This window comes from Crotalus tigris, unplaced genomic scaffold, assembly GCF_016545835.1.
Source record: "Crotalus tigris isolate CLP2741 ecotype Arizona unplaced genomic scaffold, ASM1654583v1 scf7180000024307.1902530, whole genome shotgun sequence".
Taxonomy (NCBI): domain Eukaryota; kingdom Metazoa; phylum Chordata; class Lepidosauria; order Squamata; family Viperidae; genus Crotalus; species Crotalus tigris.
The window spans coordinates 979,148-995,570 of record NW_024100479.1 but is presented as its reverse complement, the minus strand read 5'-3'; the positions used below and the strand labels follow the sequence as shown (position 1 = coordinate 995,570).

At 38.8% G+C, this 16,423-nt stretch overlaps 1 protein-coding gene across 3 annotated transcripts in view; it reads right to left on the bottom strand.

The window, feature by feature from the left end:
* PKN2 (protein kinase N2) overlaps positions 1-15,529 on the bottom strand; it is a 61,943-nt gene extending 46,414 nt beyond the window's left edge. For 2 of the 3 annotated variants that reach the window (XM_039324721.1, XM_039324718.1), the window contains exon 1: positions 15,235-15,529. Coding sequence is in view for 2 of the 3 variants with exons in the window: in XM_039324718.1 (XP_039180652.1) it covers positions 15,235-15,285 (51 nt within the window). In the remaining variant the exon portion in view is untranslated. Of the gene's footprint in view, positions 1-14,241; positions 14,320-15,234 lie in introns of all 3 variants that reach the window. The other variant, XM_039324719.1, reaches the window with a different exon arrangement.
* Between the last annotated feature and the right edge of the window lie 894 nt (positions 15,530-16,423).

Here is a 16,423-nt window from a genome sequence, read left to right as displayed (position 1 = left end):
ACCCACCTCCCCAAGCCTTCCACAGACTATTTCACACAGCATTGATCCCAGTGCTGTTGAAATAACTGTGGTGGGAGATAAGTAGAAACCACCAATTTTTTAGTCTCTATTACCTGCCTTAGACCAGGAGCCAAACTTGTCACGTCCCGTCTGGGCTGAAGACCAAGTCAAGACTGGGAGTGGCCTATTCCAAGACAGGCGTGGCAAGTTTGGCTGACTTGGTCCTAGTAGTCTCTATAGCAGCAGATCCCAGTTATATTCCTGTTCTGATTAGCTAAGATGTGTAATGTAAAACTTTGAGAAGGAGTAGTTATTGCCAGAAAAAAAGAAGATCCCACACAGCTGCATGCCTGGAGTCCAACTGATAAATTACTTTTTAAAACCACTTTCCTGAAGGAAAGCTAAGATTCGTGTGGATGGATTATGTTATATTAAGCTTCATTTTTTGTAGGTAGATAGTGTGCATAATGAATCCTACTGAGGTTGTGTATATAATACTACTATTAGTACAATATTGGTTTGAGTTGTTAAACTCTACGCCTATGTCTTGTTGTTGTAAGGTTAATATTTTCTATGTTATTAAGAAATACCAGCAGCTAGCAATACTATTATAGTACGTACAGGGGAAAAATCAGCAGAGAATCACATAAATTATTTTGCTAGGCTTGCATTTGGTAAGCAGCTACAAAAAGAAGATACATATCAAATCTGCTTATATTGCTTAGTAAATGGGAGGTCAGATTAGTGAAAGAGATTATATATAAAGATTGGTGAAGGAAATGATTTATTAAAACTGAAATGACAGCTGTCTGATTTTCTGTGATTTCAATGATAAGAGATAGCAACTCATTATAGACACTACCTCACCCTTACTTGTGGTTCTGGCTGAAAAACAAGAAAGTGGCAACTGGTCCTAAATTCTCAATGTTTTTTCTCTGGCTAGAGCAGTAGTTCAGCTTTATTCCACCAAATGTACAGAAAGTATCAAATGAGACTGTTTTGTTTAAAGCTCATAACAAAATACATTTTCCTTTTTATATTTCTATATTAAATTATAAAGCATGCTTCCCTAAGATTATTATGTGAATTCACACTGAGCTGAAATCAAGGAAGCCTCATTGTGTCTTAGTCCAATGCGGCAGTGCAACCCTGAAAGGGAAGAGAGAATACCTATTTCCCGCACATGATTTCTAGAAAGTTTAAAACAAACCAATACATCTTTAACATGAATAATCATAACAATGAAGGGCACCATTTAAGCCACTGAGATGGACTCCCTTTCAAAGCTTTCTACTTTGAAGATACATAATGAGGTGGAGCCCACCACCAAGGTAATTGGTTCTATTGTCAAATTCCTCTCATTGCTTTTTCCCTAACATTTAGTTAGAACCAGCTTTCCTAAAGCTTATATTCACTATTCCACAATCTGCATTTGAGAACAAGAGAAAAACAAATCAACTTGTCTTAGCTAATATTTATTCAGGTTTTGGAAGAGTGCTATTGTGCCACCCCAGGTATCCATTCTCAAAACTCCTTCAATCCTTTTATATGGCTTAGTTTCTAATTCTCTGCTCAGCGTTGTCATCTTTTGCACCCTTTTCAATTTGTTAGAATCTTTCTTAAAATGGGGCGCTAAGAACTGAACATAGTTCTTGAAGGGGGCTGACTAAAAGAAAAGAGAGCAATTTATTTTCTATTATTTGGAAAATATATGTTGTTGATGTAGCCCAAAATTGTACTGCTCTTTCAGCCTCATTACCCTTGCTGATTCATATTAAATTTGCAATTACTTTTCTGCAAGTACTATTACCAAGCCAGATATAACCCATCCTATATCTGTATATTTGATTTTCTGTTTCCTGAGTGAAGAATTTAGAACTTTTTTCTGAAATTTGATATGGTATTTTCAGTCCATTTTGCCAAATTACAAAAACAACATCAATTTTTATTGCTGTGTTTCAAGTGTCAATAACCCATTCAAGTTTATATTTTGATGAGCGTAAGTTTCACTTTTTTATCCAAATCATCAAACTACCGAAGTGTAAAGGATCCAGAACTGATCATTGCGGCATCTGTATTTGATACCTTCCCTCCATTCAATGAATAATTCTTTTGAAACCCTTTGAAAAGGATTTTGTCTCCTCTAAATAATATAATATGTCAAATGCAGTACATTAAAAACATTTTGGAACTATTTCTGCTGAAAACAATATTTAATCAAGAACAATATCCTTGAATACAATGGCCCAATTCATGCAGTAATACTAAACTAAAGATCAACACTATGGAAACAATTAGTTTGAAATTAATAGAGATTATGGCAGATTTCATTTTTTTTATTTACACACATATATAAATTCAGAAAAGGAAAGAATATTAAATATGTTTGCTGCCTTGAATTATTTATAAAACAACAATAAAGGCAAGATAAAATTAAACACTGAGATTTTAATGCAATTTAAGGAACCAAAATGATTGTTATATTAAAAAAACCACATTCCTTGTTAACAAGGTTTCTTAAACTAGGTTAATTTCAATAAGAACATTTTCTAAATCAAAAATTTCTGGAAAACTAGGGTAGGGTAGAGTACTGTAATTCTGTTACTGCTATTGTTGTATAAGTGGGAGTCAGAAACTAATTTTCTTTTCTCATCTCATCCTGACCTCCAAGGTCCCTTCCAATTCTGTTATTCTGTCAAATATATAATAGTATGTAATACAACATAATATACGCATCTATATTACAGAAATATATTCCTAATCCAGATTTCTTTTTGTTTAATATGTTATCTATAGAAATGTCTGCTGTACTGCTCTGGAGAAGCAGCAAAGGTATATACAGAGGAAGATTTAATTACAAGTCGTATAGCTAGTTAAGCAAGTTTGCAAGGGAAGTATGTATGACTCAGAATGAAATTTATGCCACTACACAGATCCCATTGAAAGTATAGAAATAATAAAGCTCCAACAGTTCAGGTGTTCAATGGGCAAACTGTATAATAAGGTTGTGCAACACTTAAATTCAAAGGGAAATCTGTGTTTCGGAACATGCGTGGGTACATATGTAGCACCTGCTGATAACTTCTTAGACCAAATTAATCTTTTTTGACGATCACATTGAAGTGCGTAAGCCCAGAAGACACAGCTTCTTTAAGGAGTTGCTGACAAGTGTCACATGAGATCCTGTATACTCCTAAACTTCCTTTTCCCTTTGAATCTGAAACTCTGAACAGTCTAACAAACACCATGAATCATAGTATAGTAGTATATATATATGTAACTGTATAAATCAACGCAAATTAAAAAAGAAGAAACATTTAACATTACTTATTACTGCCACTCCTTACTTAGTGACTACCTTGTTCAGAACCTGTCACAAATACAACAATATAATAAATTTTTAAAAAATCATTTTCTGAGGCATTTGTTACCAAATTTCCTGCCCATGACAATAAAAGTATTCAGTATGAAACCAATTAAGGTCTAGTCAGTTTCAGGCAGTAACCCCAGCGGGCAGGAAGGTTTTATTCAACTAAAGGCACATCATCAGTGAGCGGAAATGGCTTATGGACTTGGAATAAAAAAGAAAATGAATTTGTGACATGGTTTTGATGTTTGGAAAGAATAAGCTATAGTAAGAATGGAATTATGATGTAGACTTAGAGAGGACTGATTAGATTTGCCAAGAGGAAGATCACTTCTTTATTTTACACGCCCACACATATAGACACAAATTTTCTTTATTTTGTCTCTTCCTTTCCTTTTTCTTTCTCACGTCTACTTTTTTGCCTAATGTATTTCTTATTATGTAAGATCTTTAAATAAAAGCTATTGTAAAACCTTTTAATAAAACCTATTAATGAAGTGAGAGGGCAAAAATAAAATTTAAAAAACCCAGAGCAGTCAAGCATAGATCACTGTACCATAGAATGTTATCTGAATGGAATGGCAATAGCCAGTGATCTTCCCAATTAGCGACCATTTCATTTCTGATTTAAGAGATCGCCAAACAAGAGGAAGATGTACTGTAAGCCTTCTGAAGCAGATCGATCAAAAACAGACACTACAAGTAATGCTAATTTTTTTAAAAATTGTTTTTTTTAAAAATCTATTGACTATTATCTTTTCCTGCAATAAAACAGTACCCTATAATAGGGGATATAGACTGGGGAGAGGCTTTCCCGATATCTCACATTACTAGGATGTTAGAAGAGCTGAAAGTGCTGCTACAAAGAAGCAGTGCCAATGCTATGAAACTGGCTCCTTACTGAGATTAAATTGGCATACTCCGATAGTTTTTAGAAAGTTTTCAAAAATTAAGCTTGTGCCTCTTTATTTTTCTCATTTTCATTTTGTTTTTGTGATTTGGATTTTAACTGTTTTAAATGAAATATTCTAACTTCCAAGAGGTGAGAAGATACAAATGGAATAGTTGTTACTATCTGTACTACCAATACTAACATTCCCAATAGAGGTTGGTACAAGTAGTCCTCCCTTAACAAGTGCCTTGTTTAGTGACTGTTCTAAGTCATGACAGTTCTGAAAAAGGAACTTTACGACCAGTCCTTACATTTGCAGTGTCCTCATAGACATGAGGACAAGACTTGGGCTCTTACAACCTTCACAGCTTCCCATGATTATGTGATCTGAGTGCCTGAGAAATGGCTTCTGACAAGTAGAGTCAATGGAGAAGCTGGCAGTAAAATTGCAAGTTGTGGTCGTGTGAACTATCACTTAATGACCATAGGCAATTTGCTTAATGCTGCAACTGACATAGGCCAAAACTTAGATGCTGACTCTGAGTTTGAAGAAGCAGAACTTGTGGAAAATCAAGCTCAGAAGACACAAAGCCAAGAATCACATGAGGCTGATCAAAAACAGGCATCACCTGGACAGCCAGAGTGTCAGATGAAAATGATGTAAGGCCTCCCAGCCCCCACACCCAGCGAGTAGAAAGAACAGAGACGAGACTTCTCTATTTTTTTGCCAAGGCTTTTTGCCAAGCAAGGGAATAAATTTCTTGATCAGCAACAGCTGCCTGCTGCCTGATTTAGCCCTAACCCAAACTCCTTTGCTTAAAACAACTGTCTGATTTTCTCTGGTAAACTGTGTGATCATTTGGGTAGATTCTGCCTGTAAAATTCTCATTTCTGAACTGGCTGACAAATCTGACCCAACTCTTGGAATCTTGGACTGATTTTGGACTACTCTTCTGCACACTCTTGTTAAAAAGCTAATTATTCAAACAAGCCTCTTTCAAAGATTCTGTTTTGGTTTGCATTCTTTTGTTATCCCTTTGATCTTGCATGAACTGTGCACTATCAAAGCAACTATTGTGAGTTAGCATTTGAAATCAAAGGAAGGATAATGGCAGAAGTTATAAGGTTATGAGAATGTTGCAGTCATATGATAGCTTGTTTAAGAATGGAGTTGCCAGGCCCAGTTATGGTCATTAAGTGATGACTACCTGTATTAAATTACCTACAGAATCACTGGATTGAATATTTCAGAAAAATATGACCTCCATCAATTATAGCAGTTCCAGGTATAACCTCATATGCATTGTAACTGAAATTATACCATTAGATCTTTTTGCAAAATAGAATCTTACAGTTCCTCAATCACTAACCTGTTAACTAAAGAAGGGATGGGGTGGGGGCTGGAAAAATGTCATAACTCATTCTGTATGATTTTCTATTCTCACATTATCTAAACTTACCATATTAAGCATTTGCCTAACAATGTCAAAAATTTAAATCATTATAGCTTTCTATGAATAAATACATTAATATATAAAAGGCATTATTTTAATCTTTCTTTAATAATTTAAGAAATGAATCCATTAATTTTATTACTTATTATCCATTTATTCTAAAAATGTAAAAAAAGAATAAATTATTAAATATAAAATATACCAACAATTTGGGATGTACATAGTGTGGGATGGAAAAAATAGTAATTAGTTCATACTTCTTGCTACTGAATATACCACAACTGACTAGATTCACCCAAAACAATGAACCTAAAACCTGCTTTACAAACCATATTACTTAATGCAATGTGTGTGACTTCTGCCATTATCTTGCATAATTTAAGCAATCAAATGTGTCAACAAAAAAGTTTTTGTTCATAGATTCTTTTAAGAATCTAGGGTTGTGGACCAAGATACTTGTTTTGGAGTTTGTAGAATTAATTAAATAGAAATTAGTATTCTACCACTTCTCACCAGAAAAATAGTAATAAATTCTCCCAAATATTCCATTTTATATTCATGTCTAATGTTTCAAGCCACAACCAGAAGAGTAATACCCATTTCTACGTATCAGTACTATTCAGGTGTGTTCACCTGGAATATTTTCAGTCTTACCTCAGCAATGCATCAGACAAACTGGATACCCTTAAATGATTTTTCCCTGCTTATTATGATTTTATTATTTTTTAAAAAGGTCAACTCCTTCTGAGCAAGAACCTAGGTTTTTTTTAATCACACTTACTCTATGCAAAAAAAGTACAATCTGTTATTTTCAGAGGAAGAGCTAGAGAACGTTTATATGTCCCAATGAAATGAGAAACAAGTAACGTATCTATTTGTCAACTAACCACTGTAGCAATGAAGTTCAAAATAGCCTTTCCTTAATGCCATATCCATAGATCAGGAACACTAGAACATCTCACCAATCTCTGTATCTTTACATCTATTGGTAATTAGGAGAAGGTAAGGTTTGGCTAGGAGGCTGGCCAAATATGACCAATTTGCCCGTAATTCACCACTGAAGATTTCAACAGAATTCTCAGCTCCAGCCTCCTGAACTTCAGCTAAGGGGTGTCTGGTAATATATCTCATCCATTACACTACCCCTTTTAATCATCTTATCATATACTAGAGTCTCCTTACACTGAGCGATAGATAGGTTGCCAGTTTTTTTTATTTCCTTATGTTCCCCTTATCTTTGCAAAACATGCTCCAAACCATTCATTAATGGATACTGTTAGCACATTTGCAACCTAAAATGATTATATACTAGAAATATTTTTAAAGTTTTCTAATTAATAACATATATGTAGAAAGGATATGGTAACACATTTGATCCTTGTTGAAGGAATATGAATTTTTCTCAACTAACCCAAAGAATGTTGTAGAAACCTAATAAGAAGTGTAGAGTTTATCTCTATGTTAAGTATAAACCAAGTTGTCTTTTCTTTTTAAAATTTATGTTCTCAGGCACTTTAGATATTTGCAGAGAGTTTACCATTCACTTTTTCCAGTTTTTCTCCCCAAATAGGTTACTATTAAACATTTCACTTCTTTACATGAGGCAAACAAGCTTAACTAGCTCAGTTCTGAAAGTTTTATGATTAAATGCAAATAGTAAATAATGTTTGGTTTTAGTCATTTGACTGTCACCTTAAAACTGTTCTACAGATAAACACAAATGTGTATTGAAGCCTGCAGTGAGAAAATACTGACTGACTGATACAGAACTACATAGATTTTTGGCATGCACAAATTCAGGTATGGATATAAATAAACTCCCCCAAATTATAAAAAACTATATAAATAATAGTTTTGATTCAAGATATCTTCTAATTGTTCAAGTAGAACTACTTCCTATGTCTTCTCCACCAGCTGTTCAAGAAGGAGCCCTGAGTTTTAGGCACCAGTGGAGAATACATAAAGGCTGCCTTGAAGTGGAGACAGAATAGCAAAACCTAATTCTACAAATTTATACTTGTTGATTTCAATTACATAGCTACATGATAGAAAGAAAAAACAGGTCTCTCTCAAAGCTTTAACTAGTTTAGTAAACCATATTAATTTCACTTTACCTGATGCAGTTACTGTTTAACCAATCATTACAAATTCGTAATAAATGTGAGACACTTAAGTCACTTGCTGAAACTGGCAAATATATTTAGCTTATTTATGGACAGTACCGACCAGTCCTGGGACTGATGTTTACATTTTGTTTTATGCATTTAAAAACTTCCTTCTTTTCAAGGAAGAGACTATGATTCAACAGGAGCTTCAGCAGAAAGGAGATGATTTTCATGGATTTTTCATTGAATGTGCAATTCTATCCCCACACTACCATCCATTCCTACAGAACTTCTGGAGCAGATATTCAGAAACACAAGGGGAGATAAATATAAATTAAATTTTATCTCTTTCCTCCACTGGCAACAGCACAAAGAGAGATCTCTCCAGAATAGCTGCTCCTGCCAATAGAGTGTTAAGTAGAATCCAAGTCATGGGGCAGTATTTATAGTCTTAGCCAATGATATTTTCAAGAATCTACAGTAAATGCTTCCAAGAAACTTTCTATTGTAATGTTCACTCACAATCTTTATATTTAAAATAGTTCATTGTTAATACTTTCCATTTAAAATTCATGATGTAAGAAACAAATGAAAGTAGATACAATTTTTATCATTAAAAAGAAATGAGGAAAAAATCTAGCTGATAAAAAAGTATCTGGAGTTTTCCAATCACAAAACAGAAAGAGACAATTACCATATTGGGTTTAAGATTCAACTTACCAAACAAACAAACTTTCCTATCAAAGAAAACATGTCTCCATTAAAGGAGATTACAGAGCTCTACATGGGCAATGATTCAAGAACTACAGAAGTAGTCTGGCATGCTTGATTTACACTACTCTTACATTTCCAGGGCTGCTTCTAACTTTAGAGTACATCAAACGTCAATGTAAGTTTCTAAATATCAGATTCTATAAATAGCATGTCATAAATTAAAAATAGTACACCCAGAACTAATATTAAACATATATAAATTTTATTTTATTTCCTTAGCTTTTCTATAATGGTCTTATTTAGATTGTCATCACTTACCTATAATAACTGCAACAAGAACTTCATTTTGTTTTTTTACAGAACACTTATTACTTGGGCTCAGCAATCATTTTTTTTCCTTAGTTGTTAAGCTAACAAGACAGCAGCCGTACTTATTTCCAACATGATATATAAATGTTAGAGGAAGAATCTCCTCATTCACAACTCATCTTTAATCAATCACGACAGTTGGGGTCTACCTATCTGTCTTCTTTAATAAGATTTGTGCCCATTCAATCCTTTCTCATGTAGGACCAAAAACACCCCTAAAGTGTTTTTTTTTAAAGTGGAAAATATAAGGTTTAATAAATCAAGAAGCACTCTAGTATGAAAGAAACACAAGAAAAAAAAGTGAGGACAATTAATTATTATAAGTATATCTAGTTTCACATTATTTTCTCTTTGAAAAATAAAATCGCCAAATAAAAAGGAAGTAAGGTTGATGGTGATTAAAATGTGATGCCATAACTGCAAAATAGTGTAATAATTTTAATTCCAATATGTGTTGGATTTTAGAAATAAAGAAGTCAGCCCATCTTCTTAAAAACAGTTCAGTCTAGGGGTCAGATGATGTTGGTGTACAACAAGTAGATACTACTATATTATCTCTACAGTAACATTTTGCAGCAATATTTCACTATCCAATTAAATATCGTACATAGTTCCAACGCAAATATGCATTTAGCAAAGTTTGTATATATCAAACATTTGAATGAATGGTATCTATCAAAAGCAACATAGATAACAATAAGCAAGTCATTCCTCCTCCTGGAATTCAAAAACAACACTGAATGCAACATAAGCTATTGTAATATATTAGACAAAATGTACTATATAGCATAATTAGGTGTCTACATAATTTACAGGGTTATAAACATTCATATGCCTGATAAGTAAAAAAATAAACAGAAACAAAAATTTATACACCTTTCATGTAATTAAAGTATATGAAGAGAAAATGTCCACATGTGACACACTGCAACTCATTTTTTGTTATACAAACAAGTTTTAGTACTCAAATAATATTTCGGGTGGTGGGGAGAAGATGTTTTAAAGGTCACTGTTAACCTTCAAATAACCAGACCACAAAGCAATAACAATATATAATAGAACTTTGGACATGTTATGATTTTTTTTCTTGAGCCACTTTATGTTATTTTATAAAAATGATATATATTTTTAAAGAATTTAAACTGAGAAATGAAAAATTAGAAACAGGAGCTCTACTAAATATGTGTAGATTCTTTAATAATGTCTCCCTTAAAAATAGACAGCAAAAAAGGCACTATTGAATTCTTTTGATGTTTCTCAGCTACTGAACTAAATATTGCTTTCACAGAGAGATTACAACTTATGTATAAGAAGTAAATGCTCATAGAATCTTTACTGTTATTTACATTGGGGAGGTTTGCTAGGCTATTAGAAGGAAAAAAAAACCCTATTTGCAGAATGTCTCTTTTCAGATCAGGGTTATACTCTACATCAGGATATGAAATTCTTGGGCCCCAAATTCCCAAGCCACCTTTGCAGTGAATTTGCTATGATCAACTCTTTTGGATTCCCCATTTATGGAAGGAAAAAAAAACCCAACCAAAATGTGGTCACATAGATCAGAGGTCCCCAACCTCTGGGACACCAGGGACCAGTTACGTGGAGAAAGGTTTTTCCATGGACCGGAGGGGGCGCGGTTTTGTGTGCTGCCTGCATCCTGCAGATGGGGCTATACTTATTTGTGCGGACCAGTTGCTGGCATGCCATGGCCCGCGGGTTGGGGACCCGACATAGATTAAGTGAAGTTATTTAGAGAAAAATAGCAGTAACCATTTCTGTACTTTTACCACTTCAAAAAAATAGACTTTATTATTCTTATAATAATTTGTTAAAGCAAATTATTTTTTTCTAAAATCTAGTAAATTAAGCAAATATTTCAGAATTTCTGTTAATTCTATTTTCAATGGAGGCAAAATCATTCCTTAGCTCTCCAAATGTTTAGGAATCTCAGTGACCATATGCATGAAATTTTTTATTCTTTGATTTTTGATTCATTTTTATATCCTGAAGATTAGTATGTGTAAAATACCACCTAATTCAACAATGTGTTATCAGCAAAACTGCTCAATTTTCACATGAAATAATTTTTCCATATGGCATGGTGTTGGGATGGACAACTAGAGAAATATTTTTTAGTTTGCCCTGACAGATTAAAGAACATCACAGCCATTTCTTCACACCCTAGGGCGTGGTGGCGAACCTATGGCATGCGTGCCACAGGGGGTACGCAGAGCCGTCCCTGTGGGCACGTGTGCCATTGCCACAGAGGGACGGGCTCCTCCCCTCCCTCTCTCCACGGATGTGGAGTCCAGGAACAGCTGCGATGGCTGGGCGGGGGTGAGAGAACCTATAAAAGGAGCAGTTTTGGTGGGTGAGTGAGCGGCCTTTTGAAGCAACCAGTGGTGGGTTTCAAATCATTTAACAACCGGTTCTCTGCCTCGCCTTCCCTCCGTCTTGGTCGGACTGGGCTGCTCAGGGGGTCAGCTGGGGTGGGTGCACGAGGGTGGGGGTTATCAGGTCCTGGCTGGGGGAAGGCGAGGGGGTCTAGCTGGGGGGGCAGGAGGGCCAGGACGCCTCCGCGGAGGAAAGCTGCCCCCCACTGGCCGAGCCTCTCATCCACACTGCAGTCACGTAGGATTGCATAGAAGGGGCACTGGACAGAGGGCTGGGAGGGCAGCCAGCAGGGCCACAGAACCCCATCCAGACACCTGGCTGCCCCTGCACCTCCTCCTGCTTCTCTGCATAGTTGACCGGTTGAAGCAGCAGCAGAAGCCACCCCTGTCAGAGCTGTCAAGTGGATGAGCCCAGGCCAGACAAGGGCTTCCTTCCGACTGTCCTGGGGCCATCTCTGCCTGCGATGGGGCTCCGTGGCCAGTTGCAGTTATGCAGGACAGCCAGCATGCTGTGGCTGCTGAAGGACACCGTCGGCTCCCATGCGCTAGCTGGCCTCTGTGTGCAGGGGCGGCGGTGGAAGGGGAAGGCAGGATCTGGCATGCACCCCTTTGCCGCTGCTGCCCCACATCATCCCCCGTGCGCCTCTGGAACGTGCTTGCGGGACGATGTGGGGTGGCAGCGGGGAGGGGCGTGCGTGCACTACAGCTCACCTTCCCCCGCCACTGCCTCCACCAGCGCGAGGATGGGCGGCACAGCTTCGCTTCCAGATCTGCTGCTGGCCAGGCGATGCAGGATCACTGCCACCGCCTCCTGCTTCCCTGTGTGGTTGGCTGGTCAAGGGGCTTGGAGCAGCAGGAGGAGCAGCAGCTGCCACCCCTGTCAGAGCTACCATGTAGACAAGGCCCACACCAGGTGAGGGCTCCTTTCTGGGCGTCCCGGAGCCGTCTCCACCCACACCGATGGGGCTGCACTCTGCCCATGTCGATGGGGTTGCCATGATGCAGGACAGCCAGCAGACTGTGGCTGCTGACATCATTGGCCCCCATGCCCTCAGTGGCCTCTGTGTGGGGGGGCTGATGGTGTCAGGAGCAGCTGCTCCAGCCCCTGCCTTGCCTTGGGGCAATTGGCACATCCACCCTGCCTCGCCTTGCCTCACCCCGCAGCACGAGCCTCTGTCCCACTGCCCCACCCGCCAGAGACCCCCTGGATCTCCCCCAACCCTACCCGGCCCCCACAGGGGTCCCTCCCCACGAGTATCATCGAGGTGGCCACACCAACTGTGGCCACGCCCACCCAGTGGGCCGTGATCACAATGGACACGCCCACCCAGTCAGACACGCCCACCCGGCACCCGGTGATAAATAAATGGGTTTTGGGTTGCAGTTTGGGCAGTCTCTAAAAGGTTTGCCATCACTGCCCTAGGACAATGGCTATATTTCAGTTTTCAGCCTAATCTTTGCCTTTCTATCATTTGCCCATTACAGGGTATTATTAACATTTCATACAAATAGTCGTCGACTTACAACAGTTCATTTAGTGACTGTTCAAAATTACAATGGCACAGAAAAAAGTGTCTTATGACCATTTTTCACAGTTACAACCTTTGCAGCATCCCCATGGTCAGGTGATCAAAATTCAGATGCTGGCAATTGGCTCCTATTTATAACAGTTGCTGTATCCTGGAGCCATAATCACCTTTTATGACTTTCTGACAAGCAAAGTCAATGGGGAAGTCAGATTCACTTAACAACCGGATTATTAACTTCATAATTGCAGTGATTCACTTAACAACTGTGACAAGAAAAGTTGTAAGATGGGGCAAACTCACTTAAGGAATGTCTCATTTAACAACAGAAATTTTGGGCTCAATTGTGGTCGTAAGTCAAGGACTACCTGTTGTGTACATTTTTAAAGTTGTACACAAAACTGAAAGTGTATTTTGTTTTGAGCATAAAATAAATTTATCACATTCTCAAAATTGTGCTGAACCTTTTCTACTTTGAACATAATTTTGCAGAAACAAAAGCTGGAACATTTTCATTTTTCCATATTTTGGTCAAAACAACAAAAGAAAACAGAAGCAGTGAATGCGCCAACACTGGAAGTTTTAAGAAGAAACTGGACAGCCATTTGTCCGAAATGGTATAGGGTTTCCTGCCTGAGCAGGGGGTTGGACTAGATGACCTCCAAGGTCCCTTCCATCATCATCATCATCATCATCATCATCATCATCATCATCATCATCATCATCATTATTATTATTATTATTATTATTATTATCTTAGGCAAATAGAACAAGGTTGGTGTTGAATTGCCACCTCTCTTCTCCCTCCCCCCAGCAGCTCCCCACATAACATGTCCTATCAAACATACACCCATTTTTACAGAGCCTTTTCCATTTTTCCTCCCCTCAGTGTGTGCCAATGTACTTGGCTTTTTCTGTTTCACAACCCCAAAACATTTCTTTCCAGTTTTTGCACCCATCTCTAGAGCAAATAGACCCCCTTGCATTTCATATCTTGGCCCAATCATATGTTTCAGTTTGAACAGTTTGTGCATGAACTATGATACAAGATTTTTTTAAAAATCATAAACTTTAAGGACACTTGTGGAATGTGAAGAGTTATTCAAATTACTAATGCAATCTGGAATAAAGTTAAGTCTTACAGTTGGTAAAAATCAAGCTTCCTAAATCAATGCTGTTCTGAGTACTAAGGTATCATGAGCTAGGAATAAATTTATTAAATTTGTTTGCCACCCCATCCCTGCACCGACTCTTGGCATCTTACAATATTATGTAATTTAAACGGAGTTGAATCTAAATTTGAAATATATTGATATATATTCAGTTGGTTTACAAAACTTGTAAAATTTCCACAAGTATTTGTCTCAGTTGAATACTGTGCAAGAAACAGGGGATGCTGTCACAACTCTGAAAATGTTTACCAGAAAACTGCTGGAAAACCCAAACAAGAACATACAGTTGCACATTTCTGTCCTGCCCACAGGCAATTAATTTGGTCTCTGTAAGAAAAGAATGAATGACCAGATCAGGTTTTTTTTTGTTTGATCTAGAAGAGCTCTTCTTATATTCCTAAATTAGGAGATGGATGTTAAACAATTGCTCTAATCATTTCCCGTCCATCCATCGCTTAGCTATTAGATCAGCTTTTTCCTAACTGTTGCTTTCTGGATGTACTGGATTGCAACTCCATCATGCCCAGGCAACAATTCTTGCTGGTAATGAAGAGGGCTGAAATCCAACATATCCGTTGTTATTCCTTCTATTCCTCAAACAGTCAAGATAATTGTGATACCCAACGTTTTTAAAGGAGGGGGGGGGGAAACAAAGTAACAACCGTGGGTACCAAAATCCAGTGCAGGTTTTTACCATTTCCCTCCTTAGAATCCTTCAAGCCCAAGTTAAACTGAAAAGAAAATATGGACAGGATGGGGAGAGAGGATTTCTTTTTCTTTTGTTTTTACATGAAAAGTTTTACTTTCAATTAAAAGAAACCAGGAAAAAAGAAAAGCGGCAGGGTGGGGTGGGGTGGAGGACTCCAGGGGTCTTCTACGCCGGGCAGTCAGGGAGGCAAGGCTACTACTCCCGTAAAGGAGATTAAAATCGAGGACAGAGGGTGCGCCCACCAGGCGAGAAAGGGGGCCTGGAGGGGGCGGCTCCACCTCCCCAGTCAGGAGCTGAAGAAGATGGGAAGGGTGGGGGCGGGAAGGAAGGAACTTTTTTGATTAGGGGAAGGAAGGAAGGAAGGAAAGAAGGAACTTTTTGACTAGGGGGAGGAAGGAAGAAGGAAGGAAAAAAGGAAGGAAAGAACTTTTTTGACTAGGAGAAGGAAGGAAGGAACTTTTTTGACAAGAAGAGGAAAGGAAGGGGAGCTGCCCTCTTCCCGCCCCACTTCCATTTCAATCTCTTTTCTCTACCTGCTGCAGCTCCGTGAAGAAAATCTCCCTCTCCGCCGCGTTGGACGCCATTGCTATTGGGTCTGGGCTTCGCACCTGGACACCGCCGCCGGGGAGGCGGGTCTGGGCCAGGAGGGGGGGCTCTGGCTCGCACTCTCGGGCGGCCGGAGGAGCAGAGAGCCACGAGTGTGTGCGTGCGCGGAGGGGGGGGTGTTAACCCCCTCGACTCAGATTCCCATGAGGGGAAGGGGGGGGGAGTTTCACGTCGGGACGGGCGTCGCGGTCGCTCCCGCCCACCGCCCGCGCGGCCCTCCCGTCTTTCTCCCGCCCACCACGCGCCGACTCCTCCTCCCTAACTTGGGCGCCGCCGCCGCCGCTGCTGCCGCTCCTTGTCGCGCCCTTTGGTTGTCACCCTGCCGCAAAAGCAGGAGTGCTTTGCGGCTCCCTGGAACACGTGACTGCCGGGAGGGGGGTAAGGAGGAGGACGAGAAGCCCCCTGGAGGCTGGGGAAATCCACCTCTTGGGTTCGTAGAGTTTGTTGAGGAAGTTCCCTCGAGGAGGCGGCGATGTTTTTTTTTTTTTCCTTTCTCTTTTAATCGCAACCGTAGGCATTCCCCCCCTCCCTTTCCCCATCACATTGGAATTGTGCCATGTTAGAAGTCACGTTAGGCTTTTAAGCAGTAAATTTTAGACCGTCAGATGCTAGCCAAGAGTTGGCGGTATATCTTTGCTGCCAGAGTTTTAGAGCCTAGGTACGTTAAGCCAAGGTAATATGAACAGTAGCAAAGTGTTCGTTTAAGCTTTAAAAAAAAAGCTTTTAAAAAAAGCTTTATTCATCTTTTATTTATTTATCAAATTTGTACATCTGCCCATCTCACCAAAAGCGACTCTGGGCATCACAGAACGATGAGATTAAAAAAAAAAAAAATCCACAGGTATTAAAAACAATAGATGCAACCAATATAAAAATCTACGTTAAGAAATAAATATTTTAAAGACAGTAGTGTAGTGGTTAAACTGCTGGCCTAGACAGCAGGAGATTATGAGTTCTAATCTTATTTTAGGCATGAAAGTCAGCTGGGTGACTTTGGGCCAATCCCTCTCTCAGCCCAATTCATCTCACAGGAACGTGAGGAAGATAGGAGAAGGAACCGATATTGTACGTGTTTCACTACCTTGAGTTATTTGTATGAATAATACAGGCAGGATA